The 18,357-nt window shown below is 44.3% G+C and overlaps 1 protein-coding gene across 1 annotated transcript; it reads left to right on the plus strand.

Annotated features, from left to right (window-relative positions):
* Positions 1–693: 693 nt before the first annotated feature.
* Positions 694–13,761, plus strand: LOC121292301 (EEF1A lysine methyltransferase 3-like). The gene is made up of 3 exons (XM_041214151.1): positions 694–864; positions 8,911–9,022; positions 13,340–13,761. Exons 1-3 carry the CDS (start codon positions 694–696, stop codon positions 13,759–13,761), a joined length of 705 nt encoding a protein of 234 aa, XP_041070085.1.
* Positions 13,762–18,357: the final 4,596 nt, after the last annotated feature.

The following is an 18,357-nucleotide window of genomic DNA, read 5'->3' on the forward strand; positions in this document are numbered from 1 at the left end:
ACGCTCAGGTTTTCCAATGTACATTCCAAAGTATTACCATTAACAAACTACTGATGTGCTTTTCTGTATCCGATATAATTTGAATTTCTTCCAGCCTCATGGAAACCACTGGCAACTAAACTTTGCAATTTAACTGTAAAACGGTGGAAATAGGCAATATTGTTGTAAAATGTGGCTCAAGTTGCAATGATAGCTTGGTTCGATGGTGGCTTCCTAGATATTGCCTTAAAAGAGCGAGGATCCCAACTCCCGCTGCCAGATCTGATCGAATAATGCAGGTGCTCCTGATAGAGCTGTGCTGCTGTTGGCAATGTGTCTTTTTCTTATTAAACCTCAAACTTTGACCATCTGTTCACGCCGCCATTGGAAGAAGCGCAGAAGGGTTTTCCCGCTGTCCTGACCAACCCTGATCCCTCAACTAACACGACTTAAACATGCCAACTGGTTATCTATCTTATTGCTGGTTGAGGAAATTTGCTGTTCGCAACATTAGTAGCCGAGTGTGTCTGCATAACGAGAGTGAGAACATTTAATTGGAGCTTGGGCCGCCTCTAGGTCTCAAGGAGCGTTATATAAATTCGAGTTCTACCGTTTCCACGAATCTTCCTTCTGTTTCAACCCTGCGCCCGGAGCGGAAGACACCGCAGCTCACAGAGGATCCAACAGGGAAATTCCAGGGGAAGATTAGAAAGGATGACGACAATCCGACGGCTCGAGGAGTCCAGCGCTGATGCCAAAAATGACGGGAGTACCGATTCAAGTATAATCATTTTGGAGAACACATACGAGTTCTGCGGATACAATTTGAGGATCTCACGATTCATCAATGCTAATCTTGGCTATTCTGCATATGTCTGGGAAGCGGTAAGTCAACTGGATTAATCGGATAGAGGCAAAGCCGGCCTGTTACATTTAAAATACCTCCCTGAAAAATGCAGTCCATTTCATTCTGCATCTGTTCTGAGCGTCACTTTAGAACTTCGGCCTTTGCAAACACAAAATGATGCGTTTCGGGAACGTATTACCGAGCTGACGTATCTTATTCACAGTCTGCGTTAATTGTCGAGGGCTGAAGGAACTTCAATGAGGGGAAAGTTACCTGGATACTTTGTTCCAGAAGGCCGTCAGGCCTCTTAGGATAGAACCTTCCGATTTGGCCAGTGATCAGGTACAGTGGGTGGGGTGGAGGGGCGGTGGTGGGTTGACTGAGTAGGACTAAATTGAAAAGCAGAATCACAAAGGATTTCTGCGTTTATGTTGAATAATCTCTGGATTATTACCCGAGCCACAAACAAATTGTCGTAGGGTAAATAAGATTAGGCAGTTAAACGTGTGCCTCAAAGTTTGTGCTTCGCCTGAGCCATGCTGGAGCCGATGTCTAGCTAGTCATAAATTTAAGGTGGTAGAGAAGGCTTTAAACTAATTATTTGGAAGGTGGAGGAGGTGATCATGTGAGAAAGATGTGGTAAATTAAAGGGAAAGGGCAAGGCAATAAAGCAAGGTAACAATAAGGTTAATGATTTGCAGAGTGTGGCTGGAAAGGATAGAGCATAGAAACTTAAGAGTACACCAGCAAATAAGGCCAGAGTTTGCAAAAATAGTGAAAAAAAATGAAGGCCTTGTATCTGAATGTGTATATCATTTATAACAAATCTGATACATTGTCAGCACAAATAGAAATAAATATGAATGTAAAAACAAAAAAACTGCGGATGCTGGAAATCCAAAACAAAAACAGAATTACCTGGAAAAACTCAGCAGGTCTGGCAGCATCGGCAGAGAAGAAAAGAGTTGACGTTTCGAGTCCTCATAACCCTTCGACAGAACTTGAGTTCGAGTCCAAGAAAGAGTTGAAATATAAGCTGGTTTAAGGTGGTGGGGTGGGGGGGGGGGGGGGGGGGGGGGGGGGGGGGGAGAGAGAGAGAGAAGTGGAGGGGGGGTGTGGTTGTAGGGACAAACAAGCAGTGATAGAAGCAGATCATCAAAAGATGTCAACAACAATAGAAATAGAACAAAAGAACACATAGGTGTTAAAGTTGGTGATATTATGTAAACGAATGTGCTAATTAAGAATGGATGGTAGGGCACTCAAGGTATAGCTCTAGTGGGGGTGGGGAGAGCATAAAAGATTTTAAGATATTTAAAAATAATGGAAATAGGTGGGAAAAGAAAAATGTATATAATTTATTGGAAAAAAAGGAAGGAGGAAACAGAAAGGGGGTGGGGATGGGGGAGGGAGCTCACGACCTAAAGTTGTTGAATTCAATATTCAGTCCGGAAGGCTGTAAAGTGCCGAGTCAGAAGATGAGGTGTTGTTCCTCCAGTTTGCGTTGGTCTTCACTGGAACAATGCAGCAAGCCAAGGACAGACATGTGGGCAAGAGAGCAGGGTGGAGTGTTAAAATGGCAAGCAACAGGGAGGTTTGGGTCATTCTTGTGGACAGACCGCAGGTGTTCTGCAAAGTGGTCGCCCAGTTTACGTTTGGTCTCTCCAATGTAGAGGAGGCCACATTGGGAGCAACGAATGCAGTAGACTAAGTTGGGGAAAATGCAAGTGAAATGCTGCTTCACTTGAAAGGAGTGTTTGGGCCCTTGGACGGTGAGGAGAGAGGAAGTGAAGGGGCAGGTGTTGCATCTTTTGCGTGGGCATGGGGTGGTGCCATAGGAGGGGGTTGAGGAGTAGGGGGTGATGGAGGAGTGGACCAGGGTGTCCTGAAAGGAGTGATCCATACGGAATGCCGATAGGGGGGGTGAAGGGAAGATGTGTTTGGTAGTGGCATCATGCTGGAGTTGGTGGAAATGGCAGAGGATGATCCTTTGAATGCGGAGGCTGGTGGGGTGATAAGTGAGGAACCTCCACCCCTGCCCGTCCTCCGTCCCCACCCCATCTTCCAATCCCAACCCCAGCCGTGTATTCACTATACCCCCTGACCTTCTCCTCTCCAATGCTGAACGTTCAGTGCTCAGCAAAGGACTTAGTTTCATACCCTTATGCCCTCACCTCAATGAATTTCGGGCTCGGCATGATGCTGAACTCTTCTTCCGCAGTCTTCATCTCCGGGCTCACTTCTTTGGGCAGGAGTCCTCTCCCAGTTCAACGGATCCTTTTACCCATCTCCAATATTCTCCCTCCACTTGGACCCCTCCCTCTGGATTCTTACCTTCTCTTGATCTTTTCATTGAGAACTGTCGGCGTGACATTAGTCGTCTCAATTTCTCTGCTCCTCTCATCCATTCTAACCTGTCTCTCTCTCTGAACTTACTGCACTCCATTCTCTCAGGTCCAACCTTGACATTGTCATCAAACCCGCTGACAAGGGTGGTGCTTTTGTTGTCTGTCGCACTGACCTCTACCTCGCGGAGGCTGAGCGTCAACTCGCAGACACTTCCTCCTACCTCTTCCTGGACCATGACCCCACCACTGAACATCAAGCCATTGTTTCCAGGACTGTCACTGACCTCATCTCCTCTGGGGATCTTCCACCCACAGCTTCCAACCTGATAGTCGCCCAACCTCGGACGGCCCGCTTCTATCTCCTACCCAAAATCCACAAACAGAACTGCCCCAGTAGACCGATCGTCTCAGCTTGCTCCTGCCCCACAGAACTCATTTCTCGTTATCTTGACTCACTTCTCTCTCCCCTTGTCCAGTCCCTTCCCACCTACATCCGTGATTCCTCTGACACCTTACGTCACATCAACAATTTCCAGTTCCCTGGCCCCAACCGCTTCTTCTTCACCATGGACGTCCAATCCCTCTACACCTCCATCCCCCACCTGGATGGTCTGAGGGCCCTTAGCTTCTTCCTCGAACAGAGGCCTGAACAATCCCCATCCACTGCTACTCTCCTCCGTCTGGCTGAACTTGTTCTCACACTGAACAATTTCTCCTTCAACTCCTCTCACTTCCTCCAAATAAAAGGTGTGGCTATGGGTACCCGCATGGACCCCAGCTATGCCTGTCTCTTTATGGGGTATGTAGAACATTCCTTGTTCCAGTCCTACTCCGGCCCCCTTCCACAACTCTTTCTCCGGTGCATCGATGATTACTTCGGTGCCACTTCATGCTCTTGTTGGGACTTGGAAAAATTTATTAATTTTGCTTCCAATCTCCACCCCTCCATCATTTTCACGTGGTCCATCTCTGACACTTCCCTTCCCTTCCTTGACCTCTCTGTCTCAATCTCTGGTGATAGACTGTCCACCAATATCCATTACAAACCCACCGACTCCCACAGCTACCTGGACTACAGTTCCTCACACCCCGCTTCCTGTAAGGACTCCATCCCATTCTCTCAGATCCTTCACCTCAGTCTCATCTGTTCCGATGATGCCACCTTCAAAAACAGTTCCTCTGACATGTCCTCCTTCTTCCTTAACCGAGGTTTTCCACCCACAGTCGTTGACAGGGCCCTCAACTGTGTCCGGCCCATCTCCCGTGCATCCGCCCTCACGCCTTCTCCTCCCTCCCAGAAACATGATAGGGTCCCCCTAGTCCTCACTTATCACCCCACCAGCCTCCGCATTCAAAGGATCATCCTCCGCCATTTCCGCCAACTCCAGCATGATGCCACTACCAAACACATCTTCCCTTCACCCCCCCCCCCCACCATCGGCATTCCGTAGGGATCGCTCCCTCTGGGACACCCTGGTCCACTCCTCCATCACCCCCTACTCCTCAACCCCCTCCTATGGCACCACCCCATGCCCACGCAAAAGATGCAACACCTGCCCCTTCACTTCCTCTCTCCTCACCGTCCAAGGGCCCAAACACTCCTTTCAAGTGAAGCAGCATTTCACTTGCATTTCCCCCAACTTAGTCTACTGCATTCGTTGCTCCCAATGTGGTCTCCTTTACATTGGAGAGACCAAACGTAAACTGGGCGACCGCTTTGCAGAACACCTGCGGTCTGTCCACAAGAATGACCCAACCCTCCCTGTTGCTTGCCATTTTAACACTCCACCCTGCTCTCTTGCCCACATGTCTGTCCTTGGCTTGCTGCATTATTCCAGTGAAGCACAACGCAAACTGGAGGAACAACACCTCATCTTCTGACTAGGCACTTTATAGCCTTCCGGACTGAATATTGAATTCAACAACTTTAGGTCGTGAGCTCCCTCCCCCATCCCCACCCCCTTTCTGTTTCCCCCTTCCTTTTTTTCCAATAAATTATATACATTTTTCTTTTCCCACCTATTTCCATTATTTTTAAATATCTTAAAATCTTTTATGCTCTCCCCACCCCCACTAGAGCTATAACTTGAGTGCCCTACCATCCATTCTTAATTAGCATATCATTTAGATAATATCACCAACTTTAACACCTATGTGTTCTTTTGTTCTATTGTTGTTGACATCTTTTGATGATCTGCTTCTATCACTGCTTGTTTGTCCCTACAACCACACTCCCCCCTCCACTTCTCTCTCTCTCTCTCCACCCCCCCCCCCCCCCCCCCCCCCCCCCCCCCCCCCCCCCCCCCCCCCCCCACACACCTTAATCCAGCTTATATTTCAACTCTTTCTTGGACTCGAACTCAAGTTCTGTCGAAGGGTCATGAGGACTCGAAACATCAACTCTTTTCTTCTCCGCCAATGCTGCCAGACCTGCTGAGTTTTTTCAGGTAATTCTGTTTTTGTAATAAATATGAATGACCTGATTAGAGACATGGTTGCAAGGTGACCAAGGCTGGCACCTGAATATTCAAGGGTAATTGACACTTTGGAAGGACTGTAAGCTAGGAAAAGGTGGTAGGGTAGCTCTCCGAATTTATATGACAGTTAAGGAGATATTTCATAACTCTCAATGAAAAGTCCGAGAGGAATGTACCATCCATGGCTAATTAAGGAAATTTTGGCTGGTATCACTTTGAAAAAAAACTTACAATTCTACAAAGATTAGTCACAACTCGGAAGATCGGACAGAATTTTTTTTAAAAGCAAAGAATGATCAAAAAAGGAGAAATTGAAATATTAGAGGAAGCTAGTTAGAAATATAAAGACAGTAAGAGTTGGTACAAATATTTAAAAAGGAAATGAGTCACTAGAGTGAGCATTAGTCCTCTAGAATGTGAGCCTGGGGAATTAATAATGGGAAATAAGGAAATGGCAGAGGCACTGAACAAATATTTTGTGTCTGTCTTCACTATAGAAGACACATAGTGTTCCAGAAAAACTTAAGAATCAAGAGGTGAAAAGGAGGGGGGGCACTGAAAACAATTACAATCACCAGGGAAAGGGTACCGAGAAAACTATTAGAAGTAAAGGTTGGCAAGTCCCCAGGACTGATGGCCTGCATCCTAGGGTCTTAAAATAACTGGCTGCTGGGATTGTAGATTCATTAGCTGTAATCTTACAAAATTCCCTAGATTGTGGAAAGTCCCATCAGATTGGAAACTAATAAATGTAATTCCTATATTCAAGAAAAGAGGGTGACATAAAATAGGAAACTTCAGGCCTGTTAGCCTAACAGCTGTCATAGCAGGGCACTGGGAAACTCTTACTCCAATCAGGCAGAGTCAAAATAGTTTTGTGAAACGGAAATAGTATTTGACTAACTTGTCAGAATTCTTTGAAGAAATGACAGACATCTTCGATAAAGGCAAGTATGTGAATGTAGTATACTTGGATTTCCAAAGGCATTTGATAAGGTGCTGAGGTGTATTACAAGCTTTATTCAATATGTGAAGTTTATTCAAGGTCTGGTGTACCTTCTGTTTAAATTCCCTTCACATTCAGTCAGAGGGAGCTAGACCTATGTTATGATTCCTGCTCAACCTCCAAATGAAGGATTGAAATCAACCAGAATTATTACCTTCTCCTTGATGGACTTTTTACAACTATTTCTTAAATAGGTTGTAATTTCCCAGAGATTATAAGGGCCTCAGAAAATTCTTCAGTAAACATTCTTTCAGCACATGAGAACTTGTGTGGGGGTTTGTGAGTCTTTGATGCAGAAGTTAAGTGAGATGATTAAAGTTTTAAGTACACATAAATTTATTATAATAGGAACGCATGAAATTGTGGTGGTTATACAAAAGGTATAAATAGCAAACTAGATAAATCCCAAAAAGAAAAGTTAGCTAGTTTTTATTTATATAAGAGAATCTTAGGTGTAGACTTTACTTGTTACAGATATAGCATTTCAAAAGAAAGTAAGGATATCTATCAAATATTAAAATAATATTGCATTAATCTCCGAGTATGTGAGATTCGCTAGGTTCAGAACAGGTCTAAAGTCAACCTACGAAAATCTAAAGAATCTGAAAATTCGAGTTTGGGTTGAGATATTTCAGAGAAATGAACAGAGATGTCCATTTGATCAATAATAGACCAATCCTAATTAGTATCCTAAATTTGGCGAAAAGACCACCTGTTATAATGAGGGTTCCCTTCAATTTCTATATTACTTTGAATTTATTCCTGAAAACTGGACTTTATGTAAAATCCGTGTTGGCTGATGTTGCTTAGTTAAGGTGCTGTGTCCAGTAAGATAGTAAGACTTGAGGTCTAGCATTATTTTATCTGGTTGCGGTTTTAATTATCTGAGGTAACATTGTATGTGCTAACGCAATAGCAAGAACCATAAAATACCGTTTTTTAGGTATGTGTATTTCTTGTTGGTGAATCCATATTGTTTTGATGGGGTTAACCTTGCTGTTTTTGCAAGCTAGCTTTGACTCCTGTTAACATTTGTTTTATTGTGAGTTCACCCAAAGCAACTTTTAATTAATATTACTGTATTGACTCCATATTATTTTATCCCCTTTCCTTCACATTGCCACATCAAAGGTTACTGCGCAAAACAAAAGCACATGATGTAGGGAGTAACACGTTAGCATGGATAGAAGATTGGTTAGTTGTATAGGGCGTTAGTGAGACCACATCTGGAGTACCGCATAGAATTTTGGTCTCCTTACTTAAGAAAGAATATAAATGCATTAGAAGCAGTTCAAAGAAAGTTCAATCCACCGATTCATGGGACGAACGGGTTATCTTATGAGGTCAGGTTGGCCCTGTTTCCATTGGGGTTTAGAAGAATGAGAGGCGATCTTATTGAAACATGTAAGATCCTCGGAGACTTGACAGGGTTCGATGTTGAGAAGATGAATCTACTTATGGGAGGGACTAGGACTAGGGGACATAGTTTAAGCATAATGAGTCTCCCATTTAAGGAGGAGATGAGGCGATTTTTTTCTCTTTCAATAGATTGTTAGTAAGTGGAATTCTCTTCCCTCGAGATCATTGGAGGCATTTCTCACATATTTGAAAAGAAACAACGTACAATTCGCTGATGTCAGCGTAGATGGTTAAATATGGTTCCCTTATTGATGCCGTTGGGGTGTTTTATATCCCCTTTCAAATTCCCCCTATTTCCTCCTGACATCTTCGGTTCTACAGTAACCGCAATGAGTGGCCTTTCGACGTTCTTTAGACGAGACGCAGCGTTCATGGATATTGTTGCTGAGGGCGCACATTAGAGCATTCACAGGGATAGGTAAACAGTGCAGACAAGGACTCAAAACTGGGACCTTCTAGTGCTTTTTTAGACCACAACTGGTGCTACATCGTCACCTGAATCATTGATGTAGCATTGATTGCGCTCAGGTATTTGCATGAGGAACTTGATAGCACTGAAATGTTATCTGTGCTGAAATGCTGGGGCGGCAGGTTAGATCATTTCTGGAACCCGCTGCATCACCGGTAGTGAGCAGAAAGACGCGCCCGACGATCTGAACCCACTGGGAAATGGTGACAGGGACCGACTGAGAACAGATGGCTGGAATTTTCCAATATTCTGGTGCAATTATTTATTCTCAGTTTCTACATTTCATTAACATGGCATCGGTATCCAAGAGACTTGCATAGCTTTCTGAATGAGTTAATCATAACGTAGATGTTTCATCTTTTCAGGGGATTTTTCTTTGCCGGTATTTTGAGAAAGAGAGCATCAACTTTATTGGGAAGAAGGTGATTGAGCTGGGATCAGGCACTGGAATTGTGGGGATTTTAACCACTCTACTTGGTAAGTCAAAGATTGAGAAATGAAATGAACGATATCACCTTGCAGATATTATAAAGCAACATGAGCAGCAATGAGACGGCGGGTCTATATCGGAAAATGCGTGTCCGAGGCAGTTGGAAGGTATTGATTAATTTCTCTCGCCGCTGATAAAAGTGTATTTGGAGAATTCAGTCTCTTTGCTGTAGACGTTTGGTTCTCACCTTCAAAGAGAATATAAATGAAATAGAAATATTCCCATTGTTCACCCCATGCTCAATGGCCTACATTGGATCTCGGATAAGCAACCTCTTGATTTTTAAATGATCATTCTTGCTTCCAAGTGCCCCCATGCCCTCGCCTTTCAGTACCTCTGCAACCACCTCCAATCCTGCACTCATCCAAATCTGACCTCTTGAATTTTCCTGACTTAATCACTGTTATATCAGCGGCCACAGCCTGAACTCTAGAATTTCCTCGTTAGACATCAGTGCCTCTTTTCTCTCCCCTAATTTAACGTATTTCTTGAAACCTCAATGAGCTTCTTAGGTGCTCCGTATCAAGTTATGTACGATTCTGTAACGCTGTAATGTGCCTTGGAACGATTTGTTGTTAGTGTTGTTGCTGTTGGTGTTGCTGCTGGTGTTGCTGTTGGTGTTGCTGTTGGTGTTGCTGGTGGTGTTGCTGTTGGTGTTGCTGGTGGTGTTGCTGGTGGTGTTGGTGTTGTTAGTGTTGTTGGTGGTGTCGGTGGTGTTGGTGCTTTGGTGTTGTTGCTATTGGTGTTGTTGGTGTTGCTGTTGGTGTCGTTGTTGTTGTTGGTGTTGCTGTTGTTGTTGTTGGTGTTGCTGTTGTTGTTGTTGTTGCTGTTGCTGTTGTTTGTCTGACCAATCCTGAATGGAAAAGATTCCGTGATGCTATGCTGAGGAGAAAATGGTCGTTCTTCTTGGGGCCTGACCAATGTCTATCACAGAACCAACACCACCACAAATAGGTTACCTGGTGCTTTTCCTATTGCCCTTATAAAGATATTTCTGCGCTCAACCTGTGAATTAAACATATATTATCTGGCCTATCAACCTAGCTAGATTGAAAATTAGATTGAAAGTTATAGAATTCCCTATCTCACCCTTTCCGTCTCTATCTTTCTTTGCTCCTTCACGTAAATTTTTAAAACTTACCTCCTCTGACCAATTTTTGTTGATCTGAGATATTATCTCCTAATGTAGGTCAGTATGAAACTGTGGCTAATGATATTTCTGTGAAGCTTCTTGGCACGTTTTACTCTGTTAAAATATAAACTTAATAAACGCAAGTAGTACGTCTGGTAGTATTTGAATTATCGTTAAATTCAGCAGACAAAGGAGCCAAGCCTTGAGCTTGCAAACAAATGAAGGTGAACCTCCCTTTAGTCCTCTGTCACAATCCGGCATTGGAGCTTCAGTAAGTAAGTAGCAACTAAGTGGTATCTAGTACTGACATGCATACATAATAATATATCACGGAGAGAAACGTCATTGTGCTTTTGAATCTGCGATTTCAACACTTGGTGTCTGACAATTGGAAATGGAATACAGCCACAACGGCAGCCTGCGTTTATATAGCGCCTACAACTGGTGAGACGTCACAGGCATTTCACTGGAGCATAATCCGTCAAACGTTTGAATAGATCCAAAGAAGCAGGTATTGGGGTGGGCGACTAGAAGCTTTGTCAAAAAGGTAGGTTTAGAAAAGCATCTTAAAGGAGAAGACAGGTGATGTGAGAGATTTAGGGAGGAAAATCTAGAATTAGCACATAGCCGACTGAAGACACGGTTGCCGGTGAAATGGCGAAGGGAGTGAAACACGCTGCGCGGGTTAGAGCTGAAGGAATGCAGAATTCTTTAGAGTTGCATAGCTGGAGTCGTTTGTAGATATAGTGAATGGTGAGGCCATGGAGTGACTAGAACACCGGGATGAGAATTGTAACATGAATTACTCTAATGAACTAGTGATGGATTGTTAGACCTAACAGTTATTTGAATATTTGGTCAGTGGCTCTTAATTATTCTCATGTATGCCTGAAGTTCTTGAAAGAAAGACACTGAATTATGCATCACATTGTTGACGAGAATGTACGGCCCCCATAGGCATGAGCTAAGGAACAGATTCCACCCCATCTGTGCTCGATGAGATCTAGCCTAGCAGTTCCAGTTCTACAGCAATGTACCGACATTGTGGAATGTTATCTAGGTATGTCCTATCTACAAATTGCAGACCAGATCCAGTCCAGCCAATTGATGTTGACAGTGTTCTCAAGAGTTACTCATTCACCAGTGGCCTGTTCACCCGTACTCAATTTGTGTTCCACTAGGAACACTCGCCTCCAGAGTTCATCACAGCTTTGGTCCAAGCATGGGCAAAAGTATCGACTTCTAAAGGTGAGGTGAGTTTGACTGTCCTTGATATCAAGACAGTATTTCATCAAGTGTGACATCATGGAGTTCTGGCAGAACTGAAGACAAAATGAATCAGGGTGCCAGCTCTCCATTAGCCGGAGTCATATCTGGCATGAAGGAAGATTTGTGCGGTTGTTGAAAGCGAATAATCTCAGCCCCAGGAAATGGCTGTAGGAGTTCATCAGGGCAGTGTCCTTGACCCAAGGAGGTGGTCGTGTAGTAGTAATGTCACTCGATCAGTAATCCAGAAGCCCAGCCTAATTCTCTGGGGACACGGTTTCAAATCCTATCATGACAGTTGATGGAATTTAAATTCAGTTAATGAGTCCGGAATTGAAAGCTAATCTCAGTAATGGTGACAATGAAACCCATAAGCAATTGTTGTAAAAACCCATTGAGTTCACTAATGCCCTTGCCATGGTTATCTGGTCTGGTCTACATGTGACTCCAGATCCAGAGTAATGTGGTTGACTCTTAACTGTCCTCTGAAATGGCCTAGCGATGCCCACATCCCATCAAATAATAAATAAAAGCTGCTTAATCGATGACTTTTGATCATTGCACAATGCTCAGTGCCATTGCAAATGAAAAAGTTAGCCTGTGCCCACATGCAGCAAGACCTGGACAAGTTCAGGCTTGGGCATTTAAGTGGCAGACGACATTCAAGCCACACAAGATGGCAGGCAATTGCCAGCAAGAGGTAGTCAAACCATCTCCCCTTGGCATTGAATGGCACTATCATCATCAAAGACCCCACCAATACATCTTGAGGATCATCATTGACCAGAAACTTAATTGAGCCAGTCACTTAAATACAATAGCTACAAAAACGGACAGGTAATCCTCATTGAGTGACTCACTTCCTGACTTCCCAAAGCTGGTCCACAGTTTACAAGGAATAAATCAGGAGTGTGCTGGAATACCTTCCACTTGCCTTGATGAGCTACACCATCCAACACGAATCAACTAGATTTAATAACACCCCATCCACCACTTTAAATACTCACTCCCTCTATTACCAGTGTGCAGTAGCTGTAGTGTACACCAACCAGCAAATTGTCAAGGCTTCTTGGACAGCACGATCCAAGCCTTGGCATCTACCATCTAGAAGCACAAAGGCAGTAGACGGATAGGAACACCACCACCAGCAGCCTCCCCTCCAAGGCACACACCCATCCCGACTTGGAGTTAGATTGCGATTCCCTCATCGTCACTGGGTCAAATCCTGGAACCGCCACCTAACAGCTCTTTGTGCGTACCTTCACTACACGCACTGCAGTGGTCCGAGAAGGTGGCCCACCACCACCTGACAAGGACATTTTGGAATCAGCAATAAATACTGACGTCGCTAATGACGCCTACATCCATTGAAGGAATAGTGATAAAAATGAATATGCCAACACTACAGGAATCCTCGGAACCAAGGGCTCCAAACTTGTTTATGCGAGTTTAGAATATCTCTGAAAAATGAGGTTTGGTGAAATGAATGAAAATTGTGTAGGTATCAAAATTTTGTCAATGGCAGGCATTGTATATGTAAAGAGCTTTCTGAAACCTGATAAAGAAACAGCTGAGCTGAATATTTTTGTGATCTCGGGCATTGCCCAAAATCACCGAGGGGTGTAACCTCATATTTAAAGACACGTTTACTATTGTCAACATGAGCAGGCCATCAGAGCTGCTGCAATCGCGGCTCTGTTATGAAGGGCTACAACCTACTCCAAGTCTCCGGACAGTCATCCCTGTCGACAGAGCGCCCATAACGGAGCAACATGAGCTGGAGCAGGGCTGCCCGGCACTGTGTAGGCAGTTCGTATTTTGAAGCCGTTAATTTTGCTTAATCATCGCGATGTTGTGGAGTCCAAATCGAAATGAACATGGATTGTTTTTTTTTCTCCCTCCTCAGGTGGAGATGTCACCTTGACAGATAAACCGAACATCCTGAAGCAAATAGAAAATAATGTCTCAATCAACGTGCCCCCTCCCTGCAGGCACCGTGTAAAGACCCGTCCCCTGATTTGGGGTGAAGAGCAGACTAACTTTCCTACTGGCTACGACTTCATCCTGGGTTCGGATATTGTATATAGCTCAGCTGCCTACCCGGCTCTAATCGAAACATTGCGCTATCTCGGCAGGCAAGGGGCCACAATTTACCTCTCTTCAGAAATACGAAACAAGAGTCGCTCCCCCTCTTTCCACGATGATTTTCTACCTCAGTATTTTAATTGCCAGATTGTTGACAGGGAAGACGACAAAGATATTATTCTGTACAAAATGACCAAAATTGATAAAAGTCCTAGGGATAGGCTTCTAACTGAAAACAATTGATCTCTTGGTGACTGAAACTAACATTGGGATTGAACGTACCTCTGTATGGCGGACGTTTTTTTTTCTAAAAGAAGAAATATTCAACATTTTATTTTAAATTTACATCCCACTCCTATTTCTCCTTTTCTATCAGGTGACGACTTCCGGAAACCTAATTGCTGGAATATTACTTCATTGTTTGTTATGTGGTTGTGATGGAATGTTTTCAAATACGCACAGTATTGATTGACAAGGGCCAGGCTAATGTTTCAGGCTAGAGGGCTCGGGTTCACAACGTTATCACGTTGCGCCATCAAAGTGGCAATGAGATTAACAACTCACAGGTCTTCAATTCCAATGACAGCATAGTAAATTGTGCAAGCAATTGTACAAAAACAGGACATTTGCCGTCTGGTATCAGTAAAATTACCATGAAAACTGTTGGTTGCAGCCAAATCTTTCATTATTGCTGCAGGCGACTCCAACCGGCGCTACGTGATGGAGTTTTAAGCTCTTTTAATCTCCAGTCATGTCATGAATCGCCTGGCCATTAGCTTGGCCCCTGTCAATCAATACTGTGCGCATTTGAATGACATTCCATAACAACAACCTAGCAAACAATGGAATAATATTCCAGAATGGATCATTGAAGGTGATCCGACAGTGAACAGCCTTGTATAACACCGACAGCCATGAGTCCCGAGCTGAACTCATTCTGCACAGGCAAGGGACGGAACCCAACATTTTACTGGTCTACTTGGAATACGATTACCTCGGCAGTGAACTGGTGAATTAGGTTACTGAACGAGCCATTCTCGTGTTTTTAAGTCTCAGTGTGACATGATTTTGCCAATTATTTTGAAGCGATCCATCTTTGTACAAGGCAGGGGCAGATGATATTTAAACAGGTCAGACTAATGCAATGTTTAACAATCATCTCTACATACCCATCCTCTATTGGCAGGATCAATAACCACTAAAGGAGTTTGCCAAAAGGAAGGGGCAACACTTGTTTTATAAGATCTAGAAGAATATGACATTTATATATAAGGCAACCTTATGTTTCAAATACACTCGACATGGTACACAGCATTCAAAAACACGTTTTGTCATTCCCACTCACGATCAAAGAATGTTTGAACTTTTCATCCCTTTCTTTAATCAGTTTTACTAACAGTTACATATAACTTGCTTTCATCATGTGCAAGAGATTCATTGCAGATATTAAATTAGTCAGATCGCTATCATTTCCGGATCGGTATGTGTTGCTTTAGTTAAAACCAGCACCCTTGTTGAGGATTTACAGATTGACTCGCGTTCTAGGAAACTAGTTTTGACAAACTAAGATATTTATCTTAGACCTTCTCCGTATTAGTACAACTACATTTTCATTTAAAGTGGAGGAACACAAAGGGCAATCAAAATCGGATTCAAGACGCTATCGGAAAGTTAAGGTATTCAAGTAACTCGGGAAAGACCATCCGCACAACCAACTGCAACCTCTAGGCCAAAATGTCCACACGTTACTGTTCAGACATCACTACCTACGGCCCACCATGCAGGTGGTACCATCCACACCCAATTGTCCATATTCCAGGCTCCTCATGCCATTGCCCATTTCCTAATTTATGTACCCCACTCTACACACGGCACTCTCCTTACTGCCAACGCTCCATTACTCACACCATACTGTCGAGACCCAAAGACACACACTCAACTGACTACACCTTCATGTCCAGACCCATGGTGCACATTCCACACCATAGTGACCAAAGCCGTTGCTCAACACTGCAATCGACAACGAACAGCCCGACCTGCACAGTCCAATGTCTACAAATTATTTCCCAAATCCCCACTGACCACATTTTAATCTCCATACCCCCTTTCCCACACTTTACAGTCGACAACACAATGATCATATCCTACTGTCGACACCGCAATGTTCACACCCCATTGTTCACACCGGACTGTACACTCACGCTCCGCAACCCACTAACTACACGGCATGAGTCCATAACACACTGTTCATTCTACACTTGTACATCGAACTGCAAACACTACACTGGCCAATATCCACCGTCATCGTTCACAAGGCATGCTCTATACACCATACCTCACTGTTCACACCTTATTGTTCAAATTTCACTTATCAAACTGAATTCGCCACTCACCAACGTCCACATATTACTCTCCACACCCTACTGACCACAAACCACTTCCACAATGACAAATCGCCGCTGCCCACGGCGCATTTTCCAAACCGCACAGTCCACAATTCCGTGTCCACACAAAGCTTTCAAATCCACTTGCTTACAATTCACTCTCCACACTGCACTGTCAAACCCAATGTTCCCAATTCACTCTCCACGCTGCACGGTCAAATCCACTGCTTACACTCACTCTCCACACTGCACTGTCAAACCCAGTGTTCACAATTCACTCTCCACACTGCACTGTCAAACCCAGTGTTCACAATTTGCTCTCCACGCTGCACTGTCAAACCCAATGTTCCCAATTCACTCTCCACATTGCACTGTCAAATCCAGTGTTCATAATTCACTCTCCACGCTGCACTGTCAAACCCACTGTTCACAATTCACTCTCTACTCTGCACTGTGAAACCCATTGTTTACAAGTCACTCTCCACGCTGCACTGTCAAACCCAGTGTTTACAGCCACCTCTCCACACTGCACTGACAAACCCAGTGTTTACAGATCATTCTCCACACTGCACTGTCAAACCCATTGTTCATAAATCACTCTCCACACTATGCTGTCAAACCCAGTGTTCACAAGTCTGAATTGTCAAACCCACTGCTTACAGCTCACTCTCCACACTGCACTCTCAAACCGAGTGTTTACAGCTCACTCTACATACTGCACTCTCAAACCCAGTGATTACACTCATTCGTCACACTGCACTGTCAAACCTAGTTTTCACAACTCACTTTCCACTCTGCACTGTCAAAGCCACTGTTCAGAACTCACTCTCCAGCTTCACTGCCAAGCCCAGTGTTCATAACTCACTGTCCACATTGCGATATCAAACCTACTGTTCAAATTCACTCTCCACATTGCGATGCAAAACCCACTGTTTACAACTCACACTCTGCATTGCACTGTCAAACCCACTGTTTACAATTCGCCCTCCACTCTGCATTGTCAAATCCAGTTTACAGCTCACTCACCACACTGTACTGTCAAACCCAGTGCTTGCAGCTCATTCTCCACATTGCACTGTCAAACCCGGTGATTACAGCTCACTCTCCACACTGCGCTGTCAAAGCCACTGCTCGCAAATCACTCTCCACATTGCACTCTTAAATCGAATGTTTACAGCTCACTCTCCACCCTGAAGTCTTAAACCGAGTGTTTACAGCTCACTCTCCACTCTGCACTCTCAAGCGCAAAGGTTACAGCTCATTTCTCCACACTGCACTGTCAAATCCACTGTTCACAATTCACCCTCTACGCTGCACCATCAAACCCAGTGTTCCTGGCTCTGCACTTCAAACCCCCTGTTTGCAGCTCACTCTCCACACTGCACTGTCAAACCACTGCTCATAACTCACTCTCCACAGTGCACTATCAAACCCACTATTCATAAATCACTCTCCACACTGCACTGTCAAACCTACTGTTCACAAATCACTCTCCACACTGCGCCATCAAACCCATTGTGCATAACTCACTCTTCACACTGCAATGTCAAAGACACTGTTCAGAACTCACTCTCCACACTGCACTATCAAACCCACAGTTTACAATTCACCCTCCATTCTACACTGTCAAGCCCACTGTTCACAAATCACTCGCCACGATGCACTGGTAAATGCAGTGGTCACAACTCACTCTCCACACTGCACTATCAAATCCAATGTTCACAACTCACTCTCCATACTGCATTATCAAACCCACTGTTCACAACTCAGTGTCCCCATTGCACTGTCAAACCCAGTGTTCACAACTCTGCACTGTCGAACCCTTTGTTTACAGCTCACTCTCTGCACTGCACTGTCAAACCCACTGTTCACAAACTGCTGGCCACCTCTTACTGTCCATGCCACTTGGACCACACACCACTGTCGCAGATCAGATTGTCATTGTCCAACCATACGCTTATAACATTTCAAACACCGCTGTCCATACCCAACTGTACATATCTTCAAAGCACATTGTCCATATTCTATTGCTCACACTGTAATGTCCATACTTCGCTGGCCATATCCACTGTCCAGACTACACTGTCCACATCTATACGTTGACAAGCCACACAACACACGCCATTTTTCACACAGTATTGCCTACATCCTACTCTCCAGGTCCCAGTTTCCATAACGGACTCCTTACACCATACTGTCCGTACCATACTGTCCACACTCCACCATCAACATTCGATTGTCCACATCCTTCTGCCTGCATCATATTCTTCACTCCCCACTATACACATCGTATGATCTAGGCCACACTCTACCCATCCTTCTGCCCACAGCTTACTGCCCGCATCCAATTCTCCTAAGCCCACTATCCACACTCTATATTCCACATCACAAAGTCCACACCATAATGCCCGAAGCCTGTTGTCCCCACCTTTCTGTTAACATCTGTTGTACTGGG

This window comes from Carcharodon carcharias, chromosome 20 (assembly GCF_017639515.1).
Source record: "Carcharodon carcharias isolate sCarCar2 chromosome 20, sCarCar2.pri, whole genome shotgun sequence".
Taxonomy (NCBI): domain Eukaryota; kingdom Metazoa; phylum Chordata; class Chondrichthyes; order Lamniformes; family Lamnidae; genus Carcharodon; species Carcharodon carcharias.

Excerpts from the sequence above, each read along its gene's own strand:
- LOC121292301 (XM_041214151.1), top strand. The coding sequence starts at position 694 with ATGACGACAATCCGACGGCTCGAGGAGTCCAGCGCTGATGCCAAAAAT. Across the intron at positions 865-8,910 it reads CTGCATATGTCTGGGAAGCG|GGGATTTTTCTTTGCCGGTA; the intron begins GTAAGTCAACTG and ends TCATCTTTTCAG. Across the intron at positions 9,023-13,339 it reads GATTTTAACCACTCTACTTG|GTGGAGATGTCACCTTGACA; the intron begins GTAAGTCAAAGA and ends CTCCCTCCTCAG.